At 43.3% G+C, this 25,614-nt stretch overlaps 1 protein-coding gene across 1 annotated transcript in view; it reads right to left on the reverse strand.

Moving 5' to 3' along the window:
• The window catches only part of Ndc80 (NDC80 kinetochore complex component), a 30,758-nt gene continuing 17,320 nt past the window's right edge, over nucleotides 12,177-25,614 (reverse strand). Inside the window, exons 11-17 of the mRNA NM_023294.2 lie at nucleotides 24,645-24,850; nucleotides 23,337-23,489; nucleotides 20,843-20,932; nucleotides 17,586-17,678; nucleotides 16,349-16,479; nucleotides 15,344-15,446; nucleotides 12,177-12,430 (exon numbers count right to left, since the gene is read on the reverse strand). Of these exons, the coding sequence (NP_075783.2) occupies nucleotides 12,293-12,430; nucleotides 15,344-15,446; nucleotides 16,349-16,479; nucleotides 17,586-17,678; nucleotides 20,843-20,932; nucleotides 23,337-23,489; nucleotides 24,645-24,850 (914 nt within the window). The 3' untranslated portion in view covers nucleotides 12,177-12,292. The remainder of the gene's footprint in view (nucleotides 12,431-15,343; nucleotides 15,447-16,348; nucleotides 16,480-17,585; nucleotides 17,679-20,842; nucleotides 20,933-23,336; nucleotides 23,490-24,644; nucleotides 24,851-25,614) is intronic.

Genomic DNA, 25,614 nt, shown 5'->3' on the forward strand with positions numbered 1-25,614 from the left:
CCATGCCCTTTTCTGTGTCTAGTCACGACATGGTCATTGGATCCGTGAACTCTCTTCAGATGTGGTTGCTTGCCCAAGACAGAAGGTCAAGCGAAACAGGAACAGTCAACATTCCAGCAGGCAGCATTCATTTTCTGTTGGGGTTTAAAAAAAAACAAAAAACGGGCTGGTGAGATGGCTCAGTGGGTTAGAGCACCCGACTGCTCTTCTGAAGGTCCAGAGTTCAAATCCCAGCAACCACATGGTGGCTCACAACCATCCGTAACAAGATCTGACTCCCTCTTCTGGAGTGTCTGAAGACAGCTACAGTGTACTTACATATAATAAATAAATAAATCTTAAAAAAAAAAAAAAAAAACCAAAAAAACCAAAAACCAAAACAAACAAACAAAAAAAGCAAAGGACAGGAAGACGGAAGGGGATGTATGAGGTGGTATGACCAAGATATGCTGTTTATGTGGATGGAGTTGTCAAAGAATCAAAGATATTCCTAAATTTTAAAAATCCATGTTGTTAGCTGGGCGTGGTGGCACACGCCTTTAATCCCAGCACTCATTACATGTTGAGACAGAGGCAGGTGGATTTCTGAGTTCGAGGCCAGCCTGGTCTACAAAGTGAGTTCCAGGACAGCCAGGGCTACACAGAGAAACCCTGTCTCGAAAAACAAAAACAAAAACAAAACAAAACAAAACAATCCATGTTGTTTTGACACAGTGGATTAAGAGTATGAAGCTGGGGGGGGGGGAGAGTGAAAAATACTCTTACAAGGCTATATTGCTGGGTGTGCTTCACTCTGCATTGTGGGAAGGTGCACAAAATTCATATAAATGAAAGACACCGAAGACAGGAAGATGGCTTTGTGGGTAAAGCACTATGCAAGTCTGAGATTCCGATTTTGAATCTCCAGAACCCACATAACCCTGGACCCAGAGCACCTGTTGTCCCCGTACCGCTGTGGGGAAGATGGGATTCCCTAGATTGGTGTACACAGCAGGAAAAGGAAAACCCACAGACCCTCTCTCAAACAAGATGGAAGGCGAGGGTGACATGTAAAGTTTCCTTGACCTCCACTTGTACTCAATTACACAAGCCTGCCTTTGAGTACACCAATGCATGCACACACAAAGTGAACACTAATATAAATTACAATTTTGGTGGTGATGAGATGCAGGTGGTGGCTCCCCAGTTGTAACAAATGTATCATTCTAGCAGAGGACAGCACACGGGGAGGCTCCCCAATTGTAACGAATGTATTGTTCTGGTAAAGGATAGGAACCATGGGGAGGCAAAAACTGGCAGGATGGGAGGAGCATCAAACTTCTTTTCAATTTTGTTGCAGACCAGAAACTTAATTAAGAAAATAAAAATCTTATTTGATCGACTGAGGCAGGTTCTCTTGTAACCCAGTCTGGACTCAACTCAACATGTAATGAGGATGGCCGCCAACCCCTGATCCTCCTGCCTCCATCTCCGGATTTACAGGATTACAGGGGTGAGCCTTCATGCCCATTTTTCTTTGAACAAATATATATTGACGTGTGAGGGTCTTCATGTCCTGCCTGTCAGTATTAATGCTTGCCTGAGTTAGCATTGCCTGGGTGCTGTAGGATGAGAAGAGCGAGCGACATGAGACCTTCCTCTTGTTTCACATTACAATAAGGTTAATGCTTCTCAGAACTGGGGTTTTCTTTTGAAATTCAACCAGTTTTACTTTTGGGTTTAATAAACTATTGCTAGCTGAGGCCAATTTTACTTGGTAGGAGAGCTGTCAGAGTGAGGGGAGGTGCCCAGCCGGGTTTAAACCCTTTTTAAAGAACAATAGAACATTTGACAGTCTGAGCACTCTGTAGCTTACGCTCCTCATCTCTCAGGTAGCTGCACTCATCCGCACATTATTTCAGATGCTGTCCCATGGCAGCAGAAAGAAAGCAGTACCCCTCTGCGGTCTGAGTTGTTTCTCGTCTAGGTTTCGGTTTCCTAAAAGAGAAGTCCTGCTTTCTGTGAAAACAAGCTGGTTCTCACAGGACTGTGGCAGTGAATACAGCATCTCCGGAAGCCAAATACACAATACCTGTGCACGTCATTTAGTTACGCATGGCTACAGGAAATATGAGAGGTGAACAGTCTCCTTTCCGGCATTCCTCAAAGACTGTACGTTTTATTAGAGTTAAATGAGCCCACACCGAGTGGAGCTTTGCCAAGCTCAGGCCAGTTCCCCTTTTAGCCATCCTCTAGCTTGAAGTGACTGCAGCTCTTCTAAGCGCCCCTCGACTGACTGTCTCCTTGGACTTAGCTCCTAACACTTCTGAAAGGTGATCTCAGTTAGGCTTTTCTAGAGGACATGGTTACAAGAGAGCCAACCATCTCCATCCTTGGTAACACACAGAAAGGCCCACCTGGAAAGGCAAGCTACCCAGAAAAAAGCAGAGCTACTCTGAGTTTTTATGCTTCCCCCAAGCCCCTTTCGGTTTTAGAACAACTGTTTCCTGCTTCGACAGCAGCTGGGTGTGTCCCTCCTCCTGTTTGTGAACTCAACCTAAAAAAAGAGAAAAAAAGAAACAGTTGACCTTAAATAGCATATTGTTTCAGCTTTGCAAGTCTAAAACCTAAATGCTGCTTCCGACTCAAAGCTGCATTCCTTAACGTTCATTGCTTCAAAACCAAGTACAGAATGAAGAGAGGATAGAGGGCTCTTAAAGGTGTAATTGTCTTGCTCTCTCCCCTTTGCCCCCCAAGCCTCTAAATTTCTCCCAGAAGAGAGCTGTGAAGTGTGAAACAGCCAGAGGGGGTGGGAGGAAAACTTTGCCTTAGATGTTTAACAGCTCTGGACGTCATCAGGCGCCACACAAGTCAGAGCTCCCAGTTCCCTCTGCCCTGCATGCATTTTTCATGGAGTGCCGCTTCCGGAGCTACAGCCCCACTTGGCTTTTCTGTAGCTCTTTAGCCCACATGACCATGCCCCCAAACAGCACCCTGGACTCTAACCAGGACTGAGAAAACTTTGTTTTTTGTTTTTTTTGGTTTTTTTGTTGTTTTGTTTTTTCAAGCCAGGGTTTCTCTGTGTAGTCCTGGCTGTCCTGGAACTCACTTTGTAGACCAAGCTGGCCTCGAACTCAGAAATCCACCTGCCTCTGCCTTCCAAGTGCTGGGATTAAAGGCGTGTGCCACCACTGCTCGGTGAGAAAACTTTGATAATGGTGATAAATGCTGTTTTCCTTTGGGCATGGAAGCATGATTCTAACCAAACATAATGAAGGCTAGTCTGCATTTGTACCAAAATGACTAGTTCCTTGGTTGGTCAATTTGCAGGAGACCTTATAACAAGGCCTTCTTCTCTTGACCTTATTAAGATATTCCTTCATCAGTTATTCATAAGTTCAATGACAAATATGGTTTGGTATATGGTCTTTCCTATGGCTACTGAGGTTTATTTATTTTAAATTAATTTTTAAAAGGTTTATTTTATGTGCATTGGTGTTTTGCCTGTGTATGTGAGTGTGAGGGTGCCAGATCCGTTGGAACTGGAGTTACAGACAGTGGTAAACTACATGTAGGTTGGGAACCCAGGTTCCCTGGAAAACACACCAGTGCTCTTAACCACTGAGCCATCTCTCCAGTCTCCAATTTTCATTAATTTTTATTTGTGTGTGTGTGTGCTGTGTGTGTGTGTGTGTGTTTTGTATGCACACATGTAGGTATGCATGTAGGTGTCCATAGAGGCCAGAGGAGGGATTTGTATTCACTGGGGCTGAAGTTACAAGCAGTTGTGAAAACTCCCTGTATGTTTGCTCTTAACTTGAGCCAGCTTTCCATACCATTTTATTAGTTTGTTTGGTTTTGGTTTTTCAAGATAAGATTTCTCTGTATAGCCCTAGTTGTCCAGAAACTAGTTCTACTAAGGCTGGCCTTGAACTCACAGAGATCTGCCTGCCTCTACCTCCCAAGTGCTATGTATGTATGTATGTATGTATGTATGTATGTATTGAAGTGAAATTTTACTGCATTGCTCTAGTTGTTCTTAAACGTCTGAATTTAAACCGAGTAATCCTGTGCTTCCCAAGTTTGGGCTAGAGATGAGCTAGCTTTGAAGCGGTCTTGATTATTAGATGTCTTCTACTTGATTAAATCCCCCAGTTCCTTCTCTTCTTCTCTTTTACCACCACCCCCCCCCACCTTTTTTAATCCTTATTTGGCCCAGGCAGGCTTCAAATTAACCATGTAGCCCAGATTACCATTGAATTCATTGCCCTTATAGTGCTGAGACTTCAGGTGGATGCAACCATACCTAATATCTTAGTTACTTTTCTATTGCTGTGATAAGGCACCAAGAACAAGGCAACTGTAGAAGAAAATGTTTGATTTGGGGCTTAAATTTTCAGGGGACGAGTCAGTCCATGACTATCATGGCAGGGAACATGGAAACAGGTAGGCAAGACTGGCACTGGAGCAGTAGCTGAGAGCTCACATCTTGAGACACAACTGGGAATCATGTGAGCTTTTGAAACTTCAAAGCCCACATCCAGTAATACACCTCCTAATTCTTCTCAGTCAGTTCCGCCAATGGCGTGTGTGTGTGTGTGTGTGTGTGTGCGTGCGTGCGTGTGTGCCTGTCTGTGTGCGTGTGTGTGTGTGTGCGTGTGTGCGTGTGTGTATGTGCGTGTGTGCGCGCGCATGCGTGTGTGTGTGTGTGTGTGTGTGTGTGTGTGTGCAAAATGTTCAAGTATATGAGCCTTTGGGGGCAGGCTCATTCTCATTCAAACCATCACACCCATCTTATGGGTGTTGGGGATCAAACAGGGTTTCAAGCATGCCAGGCAAGTACTCTATAACTAGGCCACACCCCTATCCCCTAGTCCCTTTCTTTGCCATGGATGGAAATTTTCTTCTAGACATCCCATCTGTAGTTTTTAGTCTATGATTCACCTCCCAATAACCCCGCAGGTTGTGAGCTTCTGGACTTGTTTTGTTTTTTGTTAAGATTTATTTATTTATTTTATGTATATGAGTATACCATTGCTCTCTTCAGACACACCAGAAGAGGGCATCAGATCCCATTACAGATGGTTGTGAGCCACCATGTGGTTGCTGGGAATCGAACTCAGGACCTCTGGAAGAGCAGTCGGTGCTCTTAACTGCTGAGCCATCTCTCCAGCCCCCTGGACTTGTTTTATCTATGACTTGCTCCCACCCCCTACTCCCTGTTTGGCCCCTTCCATCCCTGTGTCACCTGGTATGCCAGGATTAGCCATTTCCCCTTCTCTTAGTCAACTCCAGGTCTAGCCTAACTCAATCCAACATCTTTTCCTTCTCTCCTGAAAATTAAACATTCAAGAGAACACTTTTCTGCATTTCTTTCATGATGGAAAGAATGAAGGTGTTGGGGAAGAAATGATCTGGAATTCTTTTCCTGTCTTCTAAACTTGAACTTACTCCTGAATGCCGTGTGGCAGAAGCTAAGTCACCTCGTGATAAAAACAGTAGGAAGGCACCAGGTATAGCCTACATGGCCATTGTCACTCTAGTGACATACTTCCACCAACCAGGTGTCACCTAAAGCTTCCATCACCTTCCCACACAGCACCATCAGCTGGGGACCAAGCATTCAACACATGATCCTCCAAGGGGACATTTCACATTCAAAGCCGACGCACTCCAAAGATGCTGAATAAACCAGGTTTGGTGTTATATGCCTGTGATCCCAGCAGTCTGGAGGAGGAGGTAGGAGGCAATTCAGGGTCTGAGTGTACTACGAGAAGATACTTTTCTACCTGTGACGCTGAAGAGACACCGTAACCATGGTAACCCTTATAGAGAAAAACATTTAATTGGGCCTGGCTGAGTTTCAGAGGTTGAGTCCATTATCATCATGACAGGAAGCATGACAGCATCCAGGCAGACACGGCTCTGGAAAAGGAACTGAGAGTTCTACAACTTGATCTCCACAAAGCAGAAGTAGACTGTCTGCCACACTGGGTGTAGTTTGGGCATAGGGAAACCTCAAAGCCTGCTCCCAGAGTGACACACTTCCTCCAACAAGGCCATACCTACTCCCACAAGGCCATGCCTGCTGATAGTGCCACTCCCTGTAGGCCGAGCATTCAAAGACATGAGTCTACGGGGGCCATACCTATTCAAATCACCACAGTAATAAAGGATTTGTTTTCCTAATAAAGGATTCGTTCATCCCTCTGGTAGCACACTGCTGTTTGAGTCTTTTGTGTGCATGTTTGTGTTCATGCACGTGTGTGCAGGCACATGGAGGTCAGAGGCCCACTGGAGGTATCTTCCTTTATCTCTCTTCATCAGATTTTCTGAAACAGGGTTTCTCCTGGATCTGTCGCTCACAGATGAGCTATGTGGACTAGCCAATCAGCTCCAGGATCCACTTGTCTGTCCAAACCCCCAGCACTGGGGTTAGAGACACCCCACCATGCCTGGCTTTTTATGAGGGTGCTAGGGATCTGAACTCAGGTCGTCGTGCCTACACAACAAATATTTTACACATCTGCTTAATCTCCTGTGGTTTGTATTTTCTTGATTTGTTTTGCTTTTTGAGATAGGGTCTCACTATATAGTCCAGGCTGGACTGAAACTGGGGGATATCCTCCTGTACCAGCCTTTGGGGTGCTGGAATCACAGATATGTACAACTGGCTATATTCTTTTTAAAGATAGAGAACCCCCAATGTTCTCCAAGATGGCCTTGTTTTTAAAAAAAAAGTTTTATTTTTGTGTGTATGAATGTTTGCACTGCATTTATGTAAGTGTACCATGTGTGCACAGTGCCTGTGGAGACCTAAAGTCGGTGTCAGATCCCGTGGAACTGCAGTTACAGATGGTTGTGAGTCACCATGGGAAGGCTGTGAACTGAACCAGAGTTCTCTGCAAGAGGAGCCAGTGCCCTTAACCACTGAGCTCTCTCTCCAGCCCCATGAGGTGGCCTCTTTGGCTCCTGAACAGGCTGTGTTTTCGTCCTTTCTCAGGAGAGATCACCTAACTCTTCCCTTCCCTCAATGAGCCGTTACAGGCTACTTTCTCTAGTTGTATTTTAACCCTGCTAGGCTCTAGTGGGTGAAGTGGCTTGCTTTAAAGCTTATCTCTCTCTTTCATTCCGAGGCTGGAGAGTCTATGAAGGATAAGCAGCTCCAGGGTTACAGACTTTCACAGCCTTGGCACATCCTGTTCTCCACCCACCCACTCACCCAACCACCCATCCACCCACCGACCCACACACTCAGCCATTTTACCAGCCCACATTTACTCTTATCTTCCTGTCCCATGACACCGTACCCTGGGTTAGTGTTATGTTCCTTGGCGACGTGAGAGCTAAAGTTGCATAACATTTAGTTTCTTTTGCTTTGTTCATGTCACCATTTTGCTCAATTCAGCTTCTTGGACAAGGGTTTGATTTCTAGAATACTTGGCAGAACTGCTTTGCTCCTTCCACTGCTACGTGGTTTCTGGAGATCAAACTCAGGTTACCAGACTTGGAGAGCAGCACCTTTGACCCACTGAACCAGCTCACTAGCCCCGAGGCCTCACTAAAATATTTACCTAAGACTGAGAAGCAGAAAAGCTGCTCTAAGTTCTCTGGGATTCAGGTTATTTACCTTCAGTCTAAATTCTCTCCAGGCCGCCTTTGCATACACACACACACACACACACACACACACACACACACACACACACACGTGCAAGTGTAAGACAGGATCCCAGGCTGGCCTCAAACTTCAGATCTTGGCTACCTTAGCCACCCAAATTCTGGGATGACAAGCATGTAGTATCACTCCCAGATTTTAAGACTTTTATCCTAGAGAAGTTTAATTTTTATTTATTTATTTTTACTTTCTTTTATTTCTTTTTTGGATACATTTTAAAAAGTAGAATACTTAGTCCCAGCTACTTGGAGACTGAAGTGGAAAGCTGAGATCACTAAACTTGAGACCAGCATGGACAGTATAGGGTGACTCCACCTCAGAGAGAAAACAAAAAAGCTGGGCATATCTATCTATCTATCTATCTATCTATCTATCTATCTATCTATCTATCTATCTATCTATTGCTTAGAATCTATAATCTTAGCTCATAGGAGGTTGAGACAGGAAGTCAGCCATGAGTTGCCAGACCCATCCCTCAAAAACAAACCAACAGAGCTGAAGAGATGGCTCCGGGGGACCCAGATTTGATTCACAGCAAGGGTAAGGTGGCTAAAATCCATCTGCAATTCCAAGGATCCAATATCCTCTGGTCTCTGTGGACATAGGCATGTATGTGGGTCAGACATACATGCAGGCAAAAACTTATACACATTATTAATAATAATAAACAACTAATCCAAGCAAACCCAAGTGTTAAATCTAGCAGCAGAGAGCCATACCATGACTCTAAATTCCATAAATTTCATAAATGGTATTTATTCTAGGGATGTTTTGTTTTTCAGACAGAACTTCAAATTGAATTCAGGGTCTAGGGAAGTGCTTATCCACTGAGTTACAGCCCCAGGCTGAGAAAGTGATCATATGGAAATATTTAGAAAAAAGTCACAATCCATGTCCTAGAATCCCTACAAGTTATTTGATAAAATTTAACCATCAGCCGGACGTGGTGGTGCACGCCTTTAATCCCAGCACTCGGGAGGCAGAGGCAGGCAGATTTCTGAGTTCAAGGCCAGCCAGGGCTACAGAGAGAAACCCTGTCTCGAAAAACAAAAAAATAAAAAATTAAAATATAAATAAATAAATAAACAAACAAACAAACAAATAAATAAATAAAACTTAACAGTCAAGCCGGGTATGGTGGTTTATGCCTTTAATCCTAGCACTCAGGAGGCAGAGGCAGATCTCCCTCTGTGAGTTTCAGGCCAGCCTGGTCTACAAAGAGAGTTTCAGAACAAGCAGAGCTGTTAAACAAAGAAACCTTGTCTCCAAAAATCAAACAAATCAAAAACAAACAAACAAAAAAAAACCCAAACCAAACCAAACCAAACCAAACCAAACCAAAAAACAGTAAAGGAAAAAGAAGGGATACTTTTGAAACTTGTTAAATGTTAAGCAAAAGCTGTTATTCTCATTTCTTTATCTATGTACACGGAACTTTGTGCCTGTGGCTCAGGGACTCTTTAGCCCTAGATAATTAGTGATGAGGAGTGATGGTTTACTGAGTGTCTTTCTGCCCTGCGCCTCCCTTTTCCCTTTAGTTCTGATGGGGTCTCATGATCCTTTTACATCAGTTGCCAGAAGGGTGGATCATGCAGTACCATGCCCGACTTCTTTCTCTTTTAATTAATGTTTTGCTTTTGCGGGGCTGGTAATAGCTGTCTTGCCTAGCATCTAACAGGCTTTGAGTTTGGTCTCCATAACACATAATTTGGACATGGAGACAAAGTGTAATCGCATACTTGGAAGGTGGAAGTGGGAGGGTTAGAAGTTCAAGGCCATCCTCAGCTATGTGGGTAGTTTGAGGCCAACCTGGGCTAGACTTTGCTGTTAACCTGCTATGTATCTCCGGGTGGGCAGGACCGCCAGACCTTCAGCTCTCAGCATCCTCAATGAGTGCTGTGGACCAGCATCCCTCACCGACCTCAGGGCTGCAAGTTTGCTTTAACAGATTTGCTCCCTCTTCCCCCCCAGTTCTGGGATCAAAACCAAAGGCTGTGTGACAGGCTAGACAAGTACTCTGGGGTAGCCTACCCTTACCACACCACTACCATGTATTACAGGAGATTAGTATCAACTTGAAGGTTCTCTTCTTCTTCTTCTTCTTCTTCTTCTTCTTCTTCTTCTTCTTCTTCTTCTTCTTCTTCTTCTTCTTCTTCTTCTTCTTCTTCTTTTTGTTTTTCGAGATAGGGTTTCTCTGTATAGCCCTGGCTGTCCTGAAACTCACTTCGTAGACCAGGCTGGCCTCGAACTCAGAAATCCGCCTGCCTCTGCCTCCCGAGTGCTGGGATCAAAGGCGTGCACCACCACGCCCGGCTTTTCTTCTTCTTTTTTTTAAAATCACTTTTTATTTATTTTTTAATTAGGTATTTATTTCATTTACATTTCCAATGCTATCCCAAAAGTCCCCCCACATGCTCCCCCACCCACCCACTCCCACTTCTTGGCCCTGGCGTTCCCCTGTACTGAGGCATATAAAGTTTGCACAACCAATGGGCCTCTCTTCCCAATGATGGCCGAATAGGCCATCTTCTGATTCATATGCAGCTAGAGACACGAGCTCCGGGGGTGGGGTGGGGGTACTGGTTAGTTCATATTGTTGTTCCACCTATAGGATTGCAGATCCCTTCAGCTCCTTGGGTACTTTCTCTAGCTCCTCCATTGGGGGCCCTGTGATTCATCCAATAGCTGACTGTGAGCATCCACTTCTGTGTTTGCCAGGCTCCGGCATAGTCTCACATTTTCTTCTTCTTTAAACATTCTTTTTAGCCACCATACTTTATGTGTAACAATGTTTCACATAGTAAGTAACTGTAATAGAATTAAGTGACATCTCAAGATTTTACATTGTTCATTGACCTTCCCCCACAGAAGGGACAACCTGTTGAATCAAGTCCTGGCTTTCTTTGTGAGGGTGGAAGAAGCTTCATGGAGTCAGTTTGCTACCAAATCCCCAGTTGCTCTACTGTCTCAGGCCAGTGCTGCTCTGCAGCTCAGTGAGCAGCCTAAGTTCGGCCGTTTTGGTAGGCAGTCCTTGCTCCGCGGCTTGCACAGGACTTGTTTCTAATGTCACGGCCACGTTGATGCCCTAAACACCGGTCATGCTTAACTTGAACTGGCACTGAGTCTTTCAGTGCCTCTTCCTGGCACATTTTTTTACTAACACTGATTTCAGATTTTTGCCTACACTTCCGTGTGTCCATTTAGCTGTCTGAAGATAACTATCTCAAGTGTAATTTTCTGGTTGTGTCATGTGATGCAGATTCTCGTTGTGTTTTGTGAGGGAGACTTATGTGATGTTTTGCTGAGACACGACCTGTGGGAGGACACGTGATGTTTGGAGAGAGTATAAATAGTATTCAATGGACAGTGACAGGGCCCTTGCATAGCTAGCCTTGCAACGCTTCATTGGTCTTACATCTTGGCTGAACTTCACATCATTGAGAGGCGTGGCAGAGAACTTCTCAAGACATTCCAGCTGGTCCTGGTGGTTCCTGCTGACTCCTGCTGACTCTGAGGAGGCCTGGCAGTTTCTGTTGGATTGCACCCCTACTAATGATTTGTGTTTGGTATCCTGACAAATGGAGATTGGAATTATCCCCAAGGAACTACTTCCAAACAGGTCCACATCCCCTTGCCCTATTTACCATTTTCCCTCCCCTACATTTGGATGGTGGGCTAGAAGTGTTTAAAAAGTCTTATTTAAAAAAATTTATTAATTTTTCTCCCTCTTTTTTTTTTTAATCTGAGCCTACAATTGTCCTTTAATTGTTTATTGTGGGTGCTGGGGATTGAAGCTACACCTTTGAACATGCTAGGCAAGTTCTCTACCTGGGCTACATCCCCAGTGCAAGAACTTTTAAAAGTAGGCAATCTTTAAACAGTCTGAAATATTTTATTAAAGGACTGTGCATGTCTCCTCTAGGCTTAAGTGAGAGCAGCTCACTTCATTCCCTTACAGATGGAGTAGGGAGGCTTAAGGTGTTCAGGCCCGAGTCCTCAGAAGTGCCCGAGCTTATATAAAAGGCATGTAACTGACATGGGGTAGAATAGCCTCCCTTAAAGTTGCCCAAGGCCCTTCAGCGGTGTAGCTGTTTGCGAGTTGTTCTGTGGGTGGGACCCTTCATGGGATAACTGCCTGTAAGTGACCCAGGGGATTTCCTGGTGGTGTAGCTGCCTTGGTTCAGTTTTGACCCTGCAGGGAACCCCGATGGACTTACTGATCACCTGATCTGGATGGAATCCTCTTGTCCCACTGTTCCATGTGGGTGAACAGACGCTTCCTCCCATCTCCCCAGGAAGAGACACCTAACAGGGAACCCGAGAGCCAATACCTCTGGCTATGCAGGCTGAGTTGCCTCTGCTGCATACTGTTAACTGCCAACATGGCAGGAAAAGACTTGTAGGCAGTGAGTGGGTGTGGTCTAACACGGTTCATTGAGTTTGCTGACTCCCAGTTTAGCCCATGCCATGCATTTTCTCATCATGTCAGAGGTGAGTCACAGAAATGGGAGGGGACACTCACACTTTACAAGTATACTTTATTAACTGTCTGATCTGTCTAAAAGGTCAATTTACCATATTATCATAATTTGGGGATAAAATACTATGTTATATCTATGAAAGATTAGTTTATCTTCATTTGTCGGGAGCCTTAAGTTGGGCAGCATTTCTCTTATACTTCTCTGCCATCTCCCTGATGTTTTCCAGGAGATCTTCAGACATGAATTCTTCATACTCTCTGTCGGCTTTAGCATTCTCCTCTTCAAGATGTTTCTAGTGGAAACAATGCAGTTTTTAATGCACGAACACAAATTTGTTTCAAGTGTGATATTTACATATAAGAATGGCATTTATAGGGGCTGGAGAGATGGCTTAGCAGTTAAGAGCACTGACTGGCTCTTTCAAAGGTCCTGAGTTCAAATCCCAGCAACCACACGGTGGCTCACAACCATTTATAATGAGACCAGATGCCCTCTTCTGGTGTGTCTGAAAACAGCTACAGTGTACTTACATTAAAAAAAAAAAAAAAGAATGCCATTTATAAATGTAAAAAGAACCAGCTCAGTTAGATGAAATAGTAGGCGACTGTCATCTCAGCACCTGAGAGGCTGAGGCAGGAGGATCACAGTTCAATACTAGTCTGGGATGCCAAGCAAGACCATCTCAAATGAATAAAAAAAGGGGGCAGGGGAGATTCACGTCTGGCCACCAGCTCTGTGATTCCCTGTGCACAGTGGTCTGGCTAGTAGAACAGGTCTACTAGTCCAGATTCTAAGTGGCACATCTGGAAGTAGGAACTGCAAGGTTGAGGGAAACAAAGACAGAGAGTAGGCCCTGCAGAATATCCAGAAGACTGCTCTTTTAGGAGGTGATGGCCACCGGCCTGCAGCAAACCACCACAGCCAGAGAAGGCAGACTCACTGACTTGCCCCTGACTGTGGACAGGCCATACCCAATAGGCAGAGAACGACGGGTTGGGTGGAGACAGAGATAACGGAAATCATCATGGAAGAGATGAGAGAAGGAAGGAGAAAACTTAGGGAGCCATAGTTGAGAAATTGTCTAGGTACTGTTACCGTCATGATGATTGCTGTCTTAGGCCTTAACTTTGGCCATTTTCCATGAGATTCAGACTACGATTCACACCTGACATGCCCTTGCTGATCTGACTGTGGTGAGCCTTGTGTTATTTCCATGTGCTAGGTGGGGCTTGTGTTGCCAGCTTCTAATTGGAGATTGCCTACCCACTCAGTATAAGCGTCTATTATTAACAGTACAGTGTTGCCATTTGCATGGAAGAATGTAAATAAAGCAACTAAAGAGCAAAAATAAAACTTATGTTCACATGTATTCCATTTTATTTCCGTTTGCCTTTTTTTTTTTTCTTTTTTCTGAGACAGGGTTTATGTAGTCCTGGCTGTCCTCAAACCCACAAAGATCTGCCTCCTCTCTGCTGGGCTTAAAGACAGGCATGCAGTACTCCCGCCAGGCTGCATTCCATTTTCTTAATTGTATTTTCCCTTGCTTCTCCAGAGAGAACCATTTGCCTAATTGATGTGCCTTTAAAGCTCCCAATCTTCTCAGAGCTCTGTGTGTATTTAGAGTTATGCAGTCATTTCTGCAGATGTTCTGGTGAATAGACAGCACGTACAAGAACAGTTCCTGAAAATACAATCTCCAACAAAACCTGGGTTTGTATAAAGACATTGTAATGTGTTCACAACCAGCCCAGTTGCCTTGTGATGCAAATCTCAGAATGTAGCCCCATCATTATGCAACATATAACTGTATTGGCGTATTGGGACTCGGTTTTAAGTTTCATATTTACTGCATGTATTTATGATTATGGTTAAAATTTTATTTTGAGTAGTTTGTGTATATGAGAGCTGTATCTGCATGTATACGTACATGCATGCCAGAAGAGGGCATCAGATCATAGATAGTTGTGAGCTACCGTGTGGTTGCTGGGAATCAAACTCAGGACCTCTGGCAGAGCAGACAGTGCTCTTGCTAGCTGAGCCATGTCTCCAGCCCTTTGTTTTGTTTGTTTTGTTTTGTTTTGAGACAGGGTTTCTCTGTGTAGCCCTGGCTGTCCTGGAACTCACTTTGAAGACCAGGCTGGCCTCGAACTCAGAAATCTGCCTGCCTCTGCCTCTCGAGTGCTGGGATTAAAGGTGTGCGCCACCACCGCATGGCTTAGCCCATTGTTTTTTTAAGATGGAGGTTTCTGTGTGTGTAGCCCTGACTCTCCTGAAACTCAAATTTGTAGACCAGGATGGCCTCAAATTCAGATCTACCTATATCTGTCTCTGAGTGCTGAGACTAAAGGCTTATTATTATTTGCTTGTAATTTGTATGCAGCACAGGGTGGCCTGGAAGTCACGTCAGTCCTGTTGCTTCAGGTTCCGGAGTGTTAGGATTAATACCATGCCCACTGCTTGCTTGGCATCTCACAGTTTGCTCGTGTTGATCTGTGTTTTTGAGACAGTGTCTCCCTCTGGAGTTCAGGCTGGTCTTAGGACCCGCAGTCCTTCTGGCTGGGCCTACCGCTTTTTGGATTATAATCCTGTGCCATTAATTATGCATAGCCTTAAGGTAAAGATCTTGACATTCCAAGTACTGGAATTACAGGGTGTGCTACTATGTTGGCTAAGAACTCCTTAATTTTAATTAAGTTGAATTTATAAAACTTTTCTTTTTGCACCTAATTTAAGCACATTTTATAACCACTGAGTTGTAAAGACAGTCTCATAGTCTAGCCTCACCAGATGCTCACAGCCCATGCGGCCCTTGGCTCTGTGAGAGGCAGGATTCGCCCCCAGGGATTGATCCTTCAGCACTCCCTTCTCTCGTTCCAATGCCACTTCAGTGCTCATGCATCTACTTCTGGACTCTGAGACAGGCTGGCCCTTAAGTAACAGCAACTCTCCAGCCTTAGCTTCCTAAATGCTGGGATTACAGGCAGGGGCATCCATGCCTGACCAACTCCTCTTCCCTCCACTGTGTGTGTAAATGTGCCAAAACATTTTATAACGTATACAAGAGGCCTCTTAGAACCCTGCCACACCAATACGCAAGATCCTTCTAATAAATTAAGTTCTCATGAAACTAAGAATTGTAATTTAGTTCCTATAGAAACAAAGTATAAAATGAATCGTAGAATTCAGTAAACACCTCCACCCTCACCTCCAAAGACCCTACGTGTGTGGCGACCATCTCCAAAAGACGTTGTAAGTTGTTTTCCACCTTTCTTCTTTCTTCAGTTGTGGTCTTCACAGTTAGCTGGTATCTATAGAATTAAGATTAAAAAAAAAAAAAAAGGACAGCTGTTGCTTAATGTCTAAAAATAAATAAATGAATAAATCAGCACAGCCTAGAAACCTGAGGGAAATGCACATTGACTTGCACCATCCCTTTCCTCTGAGAAATATTTGGTGAACATAAAAAACCATACCTGGTAGAATCCATGCAAACACCATATACAGGCATGCCAGCTGCCCTGGCGCTGTGTGCATGTGTGGTCAGCTGCCCTGGCGCTGAAACCTTCTATCCCATTTCTACCTGTTAGCTCGTGTGAGGCTATGACACCTGGCTTTGAGGCCTCTTAAGTTGAAGACTTCCATATTTACTGTATTGCTTATGGATTTCTTAACAATTTAAGAAGGTGTATCAGGCCAGGTGTGGTGGCTCACGCCTTTAATCCCAGCACTCGGGAGGCAGAGGCAGGCGGATTTCTGAGTTTGAGGCCAGCCTGGTCTATGAGTTCCAGGACAGCCAGGGCTATAGAGAGAAGCCCTGTCTTGAAAAACAAAACAAAACAAAACAAAAAAAAAAAAAAAAAGAAGAAGGCGTGTCAGCTGGGCACAGTGGAGCACATCTTTAGTCAAAAAGGCAGGTGGATCTCTGTGAATTCAAGGCCAGCCTGCTCTACTTAAATTCTTCAAATCTCCTCATTCTTTATATCCCAAATGGCTTTATAATAGGAATTAAAGAAAAAAGATTTAGTTTTTTTTTCCCTCCTGCTTTGTTTTGATTTCGAGGCAGGGCTTCTCTGTGTAACAGCTGTGGCTAGTAGACCAGGTTTGGCCTTGAACTCACAGAGATCCACCTTTCTTCCTTTGCCTCCCAAGTACTACCATGAAAGGCGTGTGCCATGGCACCTGAAATCAGATCTTAGTGAGGTGAACTTACTCCCGCTGGACGGCGTCCAACTCATCCATGGCCTCGCTGAGGCCATCGTTCACCCCGCTCTCCAGCAGGTGCTTGTGTTTCTCCAGGGACTCAAGCTCACTGGCACTCTTCTTGTCTTTTTCCTCAGCTTCCTAGAGGAGAAAACGATTTTCCGTGATATCCATATTCTATTTGCTCAAGGGGTACTAAAAAGTGTAAAGCATTTCAAAAACAATGTTGTACCATTTGTAATCCCAAGATGCTGCCTGCCTGCTTGCCTTAGCTGCTCCCCTGGGGAGTGCTGTACTGTGAACACAAATGTGCCCTTTCCAAGCGGCCTCTGGGTAGCCACTCATTCAACAGTGTTCCAAGTCCAAATTTATAGAAAACCTGGTATTTTGATTAAAATTTTCCACACAAGCATTAACTATGTATAGCAAAAGCAGTCCCAATCTCAGATCCCCAGGTTTGTGAAGATGAAGTATATGGATTCATAAATTCTTTCCTTCAAGCACCTCTAAGAATAAACTTAAACTTTCACGGAGGAAGTATGATAAATGTAAAAATGACCAAATAGCTCATATTTCCTGTACAGATCAGATTTGTTTTATATTTTCTAAAACTTTCCCATTACTCAAAAGCAAACAAACAAGCAAAAACCCAACCCATCCTATATAACCTAGACAAGACACAGCTTTGCATTCTCTTGTCATAACTAACAATGGCACAGCTGGAAGTTATCGTTAAATTGTGTAAGCGCCAATGAACACAACATCTCTTAAAACCTGTCTGATACAATGCAGTGTCGGCCAGCAGTGCTAGCCGGTCCTATACCTTACCGGCCTTCTGGGGCCCGTACAGTAGTCGGAAATTTAGTCAGGACAGTCAGTCTGCTGTGGTCCCTGATGGACGATTACTTATGTAAAGCACATGACTGGGGCCCATTCTTAAGGAGTACTTAGCACCAACTCAATACAAATACACAAGAGAGTAGACTTTTACTATTCATCCAGACACGGTCTAGCTATGTATGTGTAGCCCAGGTGGGTCTCAAGCCTGTGACAATCCTCCCATCAGAGTCCTCTAAATATTGAGATTACAGGTACAACGACACCATGCCTGGCTTTTTTTGGGTGGCGTTTTGAGACTGCCCTTCCGTGTATGTGTGCCATCATATCCTCCTAAGACTTCAGAGTGACGTCAGAGAGTGAGTCACGACAGAGCCTGGCTGGGATGAACAGCCGGGTCAGGTCCCTACCTTCACTGCCTGCTGGTGAAGGTCATCCAGTTTCTGAATCTCCTCCTTCAGCATCCTCACAGTGTTCTTGCTTTCCGTTTTCATGGTGTTCAGCTTGGGGATAAAACCTTGGTTGAAAAATCACAACTAACACAAAACACCAAATTCTCTTTAACATAAAAATTGTAGGGGGCAGGTGAGATGGCTCAGTGGATAAGAGCACTGACTGCTCTTCCTAAGGTCCTGAGTTCAAATCGCAGCAACCACATGGTGGCTCACAACCACCCATAATGGAATCTAACGCCCTCTTCTGGTGTGTCTGAAGGTACCAGGCATATACATGGTGTACATACATGCATGCAGGAACAATACTCACACACATAAAAATAAAAGTGAAAAAACCTTTGAGAACTACAACCAGAAGTCTCATATTATCTGGCTATTTCACCCAAGAGACACTAAGTCCTACCACAGATACACTTTGGCATTCATGTTTGCTACTGCATTATTCAAATAGCTGGGAAATGCTGTCATTCTAGATGTCTATTCACAAAAATGACAGATAACTAAAATATTGTATATGTATGCAATATAACTTTATTCATCTGTATTAAATAAAATCATGGGGCTGGAGAGATGGCTCAGTGGTTAAGAGCACTTGTGGTTCTTCCAGAGGACCAGAATTTGATTCCCAACACCAACACCAGATGGTTCACAATCACCTGTAACACCAGCTTCAGGAGGGTCAGACATCTCTCATCTCTATGGGCACCTGCACTCACATGCACACATACATACTTAAAAGTTAAGGCAAGGGCCCAAAGCCTGCAGGTTAGAGACTCTCCTGTGCTGAGCAAGACCCTGTCTTAAATAAGACAAACGCATCTGCTAAGTACATTTCAGGGGGAATTACTGAGCTTTTGTGTCTGTCAGTGGTTGGTTTAATCTTTTCCGTGATGTGGTAATTATGTTTATGCTCTGCTAATTCTCAAGTCCTAAAGTCATCTGGCCTTTAATGTTTGAAAACACTGTAAAATCTGTAAAATAATTTGTTAATGAAATCCTTTTTGAGAGCCAATTCTTTTTCTGATTACTCATTTTTACTTTTCATTTGGAGTCAACTTTGAGATTTTTATTATTTATGCTGTAATCCATCTTAACAGTCTTCTAATTTTTCAAGACCGGTTTTTGTTATATAAGCCAGGCCGGTCTTGAACTTGCTATGTAGCTTTCAGAGAGTGCTGGGATTAATTACTGGCATGCACCGCTGGGTCTAGCTCATCAGTTATTATTTACATAACTTATGTATCTGGGTATGATATGAGCATGTTTGTATCATGTGCTCACAGTGCTCAAGGAGGCCAGAAGAGGGTGTCAGATCTACCGGGGCAGGAGTTACTGATGGCTGTGAGCTGCTATGTGGGTGCTGGGAGCTGAACACAAGTCCTCTGGAAGAACAACAAATACTTGTAACTGCTGGGCCATCTCTCCAGCCCCTGGACCGTCTGTCTGCCTGCCTGCCTGCCTGCCGGCTGTCTGTCTGTCTATCTGGAATATCTATCTATCTATCTATCTATCTACCTACCTACCTACCTACCTACCTACCTACCTACCTACCTACCTGGAATATACAATATGTAATTATTATGTAGAATTACTTTATGTATATAAATGCCTTTCCTGCATGTAGGTATGTGTCATGTACTCATGAAAATCAGAAGACCTACCTACCTACCTACCTACCTACCTACCTGGAATATACAATATGTAATTATTATGTAGAATTACTTTATGTATATAAATGCCTTTCCTGCATGTAGGTATGTGTCATGTACTCATGAAAATCAGAAGAACTGGAGCCAAAGGTTGTGAGCCACTGTGTAGGTGCTAGCAATTAAACTCAGGTCATTTGCAGGAGCAACCAGTGTTCCTAAACAAATCTTTAGCTATATATATGAATACACACACACACACACACACACACACACACACACACACACACGGTTTCTTTTCATTATTTTTTTGAGTCATGAGCTCATATAGCCCAGGCTGGCTTTGAACTTCCTATGTAGCCCAGGGTAGTCTTCAATACTGGATTCTCTGCCTTTAAAGCCAGCATTAAAGCCATCATTACAAGTATTCACCGTGGTATTCAGGTTTAACTCGCAAAATTTTTTTTTTTAAAAACAAAACATTGACTTTTGTTTATATTGTGTTTTCTCATAATATAAACTAACTTTATTTCTAACCACAGTGCATGTTTCATTTTTAAATTTCCTATCTTTCATTTTTGTGACATAGGGTCTTACTCTGTGGCCCAGCCTGGCCTGGAACTTTGGCCTCTGCATTCAAAGTGCAGGGACTGCAGGTACAAGGGAACACTCTATTCTGGGGATGAAACCAGGGCTGCAGGCTCATGCTAAGGAACTATTTACCACAAGGCCATGTTTGCAGGCCATGATGTCAGATTCCATGGAGACTGTTAACATTGAAAACAGCTCTCTGTGGATCACTTGGATAGCTACTTATGAAATATCACAGTTTATTTATAGATTAATAAAGGAACTTCCTGTTTTGAGACAGTCTTGGCTAGAACAGTTCCTGAAGAACTACATTAGCCAGGGCTTCATTCGTTGCTTTGAGTTACTGAATACAGTAGCCTCAGTGTCTCAGAGCTACAGAAGGCATCATGTCTCAGGTGTTTGAGAGCAGAAACCCCTGTCAGTCCTTGTCCCCAGCCTCCTGAGGGCCAGGGTGGCACGCCTGTGATACCATACCCAGCAGAAAACTATCCTAAAAACACCCAGAGGCATTTGGCTCATTCCAAGATGTTACAGTCCTAGCTGACTAGCTCCTAAGCATTAATAGCACATAAGAAGCTGGCCTCAAATCCACCTGAATATAAAAAGGACACGGTTGTGTCAAGAAGCAAGTGAAGAAAGCTGAGCTTATTCCACTTTATCATGGTGGTAAATGAAGACTCAACTTAGTTCTTTTATATGGACCAGTCAAGATTAGCACCAACTTTCATTTTTCATAATTTTAATTAAAATTGATGGGAGGCAGAGGCAGATGAATCTGAGTTTGAAGCCAGCCTGGTCTATAGAGGGAGTTCCAGGACAGGCAGGGCTACACAGAGAAGCCTTGCCTTGAAAGTCAATTTAAATGGTTATTGCTCAGAAACCCCACATCACAGGCAGTGTTACACTTTCGTCACCTGTGTCAGAAACCCCAAGTCACAGGCAGTGTCACGCTTTAGTCACCCGTGCCATACTTACTTGTTCTAAAGTATCCTCCAGATGCCTCTTTTTATTCAGAGCTTTGTTAATTTCTTCTTCGCTTTCATTCAAGAGCTCTTTGAGCGGTGCCTAGAAAAATACATCACATGGGTGAGGAGAGATCCGATTATAAACTTCTCCCATGAAGCTTGTCTAGATGATGATGTAAGTCAGTTTTGGGGAAATAAAATAAAGCCACAATATTTTAAATCTAATATATAACATACCAATAAGGAGAAAATACCTTTGGTAGTTTTGAAGGTAGGGTTTAGAGGAAAAAAAGCATGTCTCAAACTTCATCCTCCCACAGGATGGGAGTATGTGCCCCAGTGCCTGACACTTGTCTGTGTATTGTATGTCTGCATGTATGCACACATGACTGCGGGTACCTGCTGAGGCCACACCTATTGGGTCTCCCTGGAGCTGGATTATAGGAGGTTATGAGTTGACTGAAGTGGGTGCTGGGGATAGAACTTGGGTCTTCTCTAAGAGCAGTCAGTACACTCCATTAACTACGAGTCATCTCTCCAGCCCATTTCTCTTAATACCTTGCAAAGATTTAGTCTCATAATTCTGGTAGGATTTCGATTTGACTTCTAATCTACTGATTTTATTTCCACACTATACTTCATTGATTTTCACTGTACTTTTTTAAAATTGAGAATACCTACTTTAAAATGATAACTGAACTTAGTGAATTTAGTATACTTACAGTGTTATATAACTGTCATTTGTACTTTTAAACTATGTTATGACTTCAAAAAGAAAATGCCACAGGCCATTATGTATCAAGCAAATCTCTTCAAGTTACTGTGGGCTTTTAATTTTGACCGGTTCCTTTTTTTGGTGCTGTGCATCAAACCCAAGCCCTTCTAAAATAAGCATGTGCTCTACCACTGAACAGAGCCCAGCTCCTGGGACTGGAGGAACAAGCAGGTATGAATTAGTTGCTGCAGGTGCTGGACTTTGAATCTGGGATCTCTGTAAAAGCCATGTACACTCTAACCACTGACCCATCTCTCCAGCATGCCATGTCTACTTTAAAAATATTTCTAGAGATGAAAGTAATTTCTCTCCCTTTCTCAACATATTCTTTGTACCTGAATAATCTTTTACAAGACTACTTGACCCAGGTAATTATTTATTGCTGTGGCAATATCAAACCATTCAAGGCAGTGGCGAATGAAGGCTGCCTGGCACCGTGGCTGCTGACAGAAATCCATGCACCCAGTTTGACAACGAATGGCTTCCAGACCAGTTAGCAACTGCCATTTACTGCACGCACTTTCCTTTCCTAATTGAATGTAAATCCAAACTGAGTATAATGCTGTAACCCTTTCATCCCAGCATCTCGGAGCTTGGGCTAGTCTAATCTAAACAGGGAGTTCCAGGACAGCCAGAGCTACACAGCGAGTCCTGAAGTGAATACTACACGGGGAGAAGCTGAGAGCTGTGGCCCATGCCTGCAGCTCCAGCACTCAGGAAGCTGGGAGAGACCTGGCTGGGGATTCACAGAAACACTACTGAAAAGGGAGTGGGAGGGGGTGGGATCTAGCTGGCTTGACTTAAGCAATGTCTGTTTATGAATAAACCGCCATTTCGGAGGAGGCTCTGCTTGGGTATTTTAACTCTAGCACACAGCTGGTCGTCAACATAGTTTGTACACAACAGATACGTGGCAGATGAATAATTCTCCCATCCAAGTACCAACCAGAGCTGACCCTGCTTAGCTTCTGATGAGATGAGATCAGCAGTTTCAGGGTGGCTTAGCCATAGATAGATGAACAGTTAGTTCTCAAGGGAAAAATGCATAGCCTTTGACTTGACACTTTTTAATTCAAAAGCTAAGTACTTCAAAGGTGGCATTTTAGTACTGACAATAAGACTATAACACGGATAATTTAAACATTTTAATGTAGCAGTAAATTTTTTTCTTCGCAAAATTATCTCCTTGGTCATTTCAAAATTAGACTTCTTGTTGTTGATTACTGACATTTCTTTTTCTTTTCTGCTTTTTTTGACTTAAACAATCTATTACACTTTATGCCTTCATGTGTGTGGTTGTACCTAGAACGTTTCCCACAGATGTACCGCAAATATTTCACCTCTCAAGATCTCACTGTAGGGCTACCCAGCCCTCTTCAGTCTTCTGGCCAGTTAGAGGGAAGAGCGTTTATCAACCTGAAGGACTTCCAGGGAAGCACGCACTCGCCATTTGCTAGCACCGCCCTCCCAAGAGGGCCGAGAGGGAACTTGGGAACAAAGGTTACCTCAGACTGTCACACTACAGTCCTGATACCTGCTTTCCTTGCAGTCAGCTTTCCTTGTGGACAGGTAGATGAAGTAAAGTGGGCACAGAGGACAAGGCTTTCTAAGTTCAAAGGCTACCTGTGAGACAAGAGTTCTGCTACTCAGAAGAAAGGGAGAGCAGCCAGGGTCTCAGTCCTGAGTCTGTTCTAGGTCGTGGAGAGACTCAATTGAAACACATACTTACATACACTTGAGTCCTGTATTTGACAAGGCAGTTGGCACCCGCCTCAGGATTAAACTTAATTTCAAAGTCGTAACCTTTGGAATTCTCAGCACCTTTGGGGATAAGCTTTAATTTTCTAGCCAACTTGTGGTACTCCGCTAGCTGCGCTTCAATCTGGTAAAGAGAAGACAACAGAAAGTTACCGTGAAGCCGCCTAATGCGTGTGTTGGTGAGCAGCACACCACTGTCCCTTCATTTGACTCCGTGTCATTTAGAGTAAGTCCAAGCTTGGCTCTCAACTACAATCTACCTTCTCAAAACTAGTTAGAAATATGGAATAAAGTGAAAACTTACACTTGACAATATGTAAACCACTTTAATCACCAAAAATAAACAAAACAAGATAATTTACATTTTAAACTGTTAACTCTGTTGAAGATATTTTAGTAGTTCACATTTCTCTCTGTCCTTCAATGTTCTAGAACTGAGCTGCGTTACTGGGAAGGTAGTCTGTCTTCTGATACACTGATGCTGCTCTCGGGTTTCCAGCACAGTAGGCTTTTTCACACAGCCGGACTTGGTCCCTTCCTAGGCCACTGCTTACCTACTCCCTACATTTTTTCCCTTTCAGCTTATTCATGCAAATAAATCACTTATTTTTCTTAGCTTCATAGACTCAATGTTTACTCAGTCCAGAGATTTATAACCTTCCCTTTCTTACAGAGCATTTGAGAGATAAGGTTCCCTGAAATAACTCACTAGAGATTCACTGACATAGTCTAATTCCACTTCAGTTTCTAAAGAAGCAAGTGGAGGCTATGAAAGGTTAGATGATGCAGACTACATGTGCAGACAGTGGCAAATTGCAGGTTAAAGCTCAATCAGTGCTGACCAAATTCTAGGCTCAAAGCCTTTAGGTGCCACCTCCTTTTCTCTGTTCTTACGGATTGAACGTGGTACCCTGAGCATGCTAAGCTTGGGCTCCATCACTGACGAACATCCCTGTTAGTTCTTCCCGATGTGTATATGCACAAGGCTAGAGCTTGCCCCGAAGGGTCAGGAAGATAAGGGGATGTAGGTAACGACTTAAACCGAACGGCTTGCTCACACTATGCTACAATTACCAACATGATTTCCCCCACCCCCACTTTCCTGGTTCATTATCAGAAAACTGAGTTTACCTTAAATTTGACTGACATGTATGAGTGTTTTACTTGTGAAAAAAATGTTAGCACCAGAAAAATTGATCAGTCTATCCTCTGAGTTCCTCTTGGTTACACAGACCTGTCCTGTGGTCACCTGTGCTGAGGAGAGTGTGGTATAACTCACCGCCTCTTTGCCTCTTGCGTATTTTAATTCTTCATTCCACATCTGTTGCTGTTCGGCTTCCAGGTCTTTGGTTAATTTATTAATAGTCTGCTGCAATTCATTTTTCTCATGATTTATTCTCTCAATGTCAGCGACTGAATACTTCTGGTTATCAACGATACTCTGTAGTCGAGTGTTTTCCTGTTTAACAGTTTCACATTCTTGTTCTGCATTGGAAGAAACAAAAATGTCAACCTTCCTTAATCTCTACAAAGAAACTGATGGCGTCATTTCAAATGGCTGTCGTTTAACTATCTGTTTTCTACACATACACCCTTTCTTTTGGGTAACTGATCCTACTTCACTGAGGATATAAGCCAATGCAACTGAAGTTTTATGTTAACTTCTTCCACACTGGCCTTACCACAGCTTCAGAAAGAACGATACGACAAATAGGCCTATCCAAGGTTACACTTAAAACTTGACTCTATTAATGTTCGTTTTTAAATGCCTCTAATACTCGTACAAATTCCTGGGATTATTAAGAAATGGGGTAAATGAAGAAAATATCTAATAAAAAAAGAAAAAGAAATGTGGTCTTTACAGTATAATTGGTAAGCTCTACCTCTGAGCTGGTTTACATAACTTTAGGCATATGTGACACATCTGCACAAAAACATGATAGACGTAGAGAATTTAAATATGTCCTAATCATTTGTAGTCACAAATGGCTTTAAGTAATCAGGGATGCTAAAATATTTAGAGAATGAAAACAAATGACAGATGAAGCATTATTCTTTGTTCAACTCAGCTTACAGCTTTTGGGAAAAAATATTCTGATAAGATTAAGACATGGAAGGGGCTAACATGGTGTGGTTGGTAAAGTGCCTATGTGAGAAACTGCAGTTTCAGGAAAACTGTAATCTCCATATATTTTCTTTAAAACTGCCGTTGGCGGGCTCTGTGATTTTAGGCAACCTCTCTTTGTTTC

Source organism: Mus musculus, chromosome 17 (assembly GCF_000001635.26).
Source record: "Mus musculus strain C57BL/6J chromosome 17, GRCm38.p6 C57BL/6J".
In the NCBI taxonomy this organism is placed as follows: domain Eukaryota; kingdom Metazoa; phylum Chordata; class Mammalia; order Rodentia; family Muridae; genus Mus; species Mus musculus.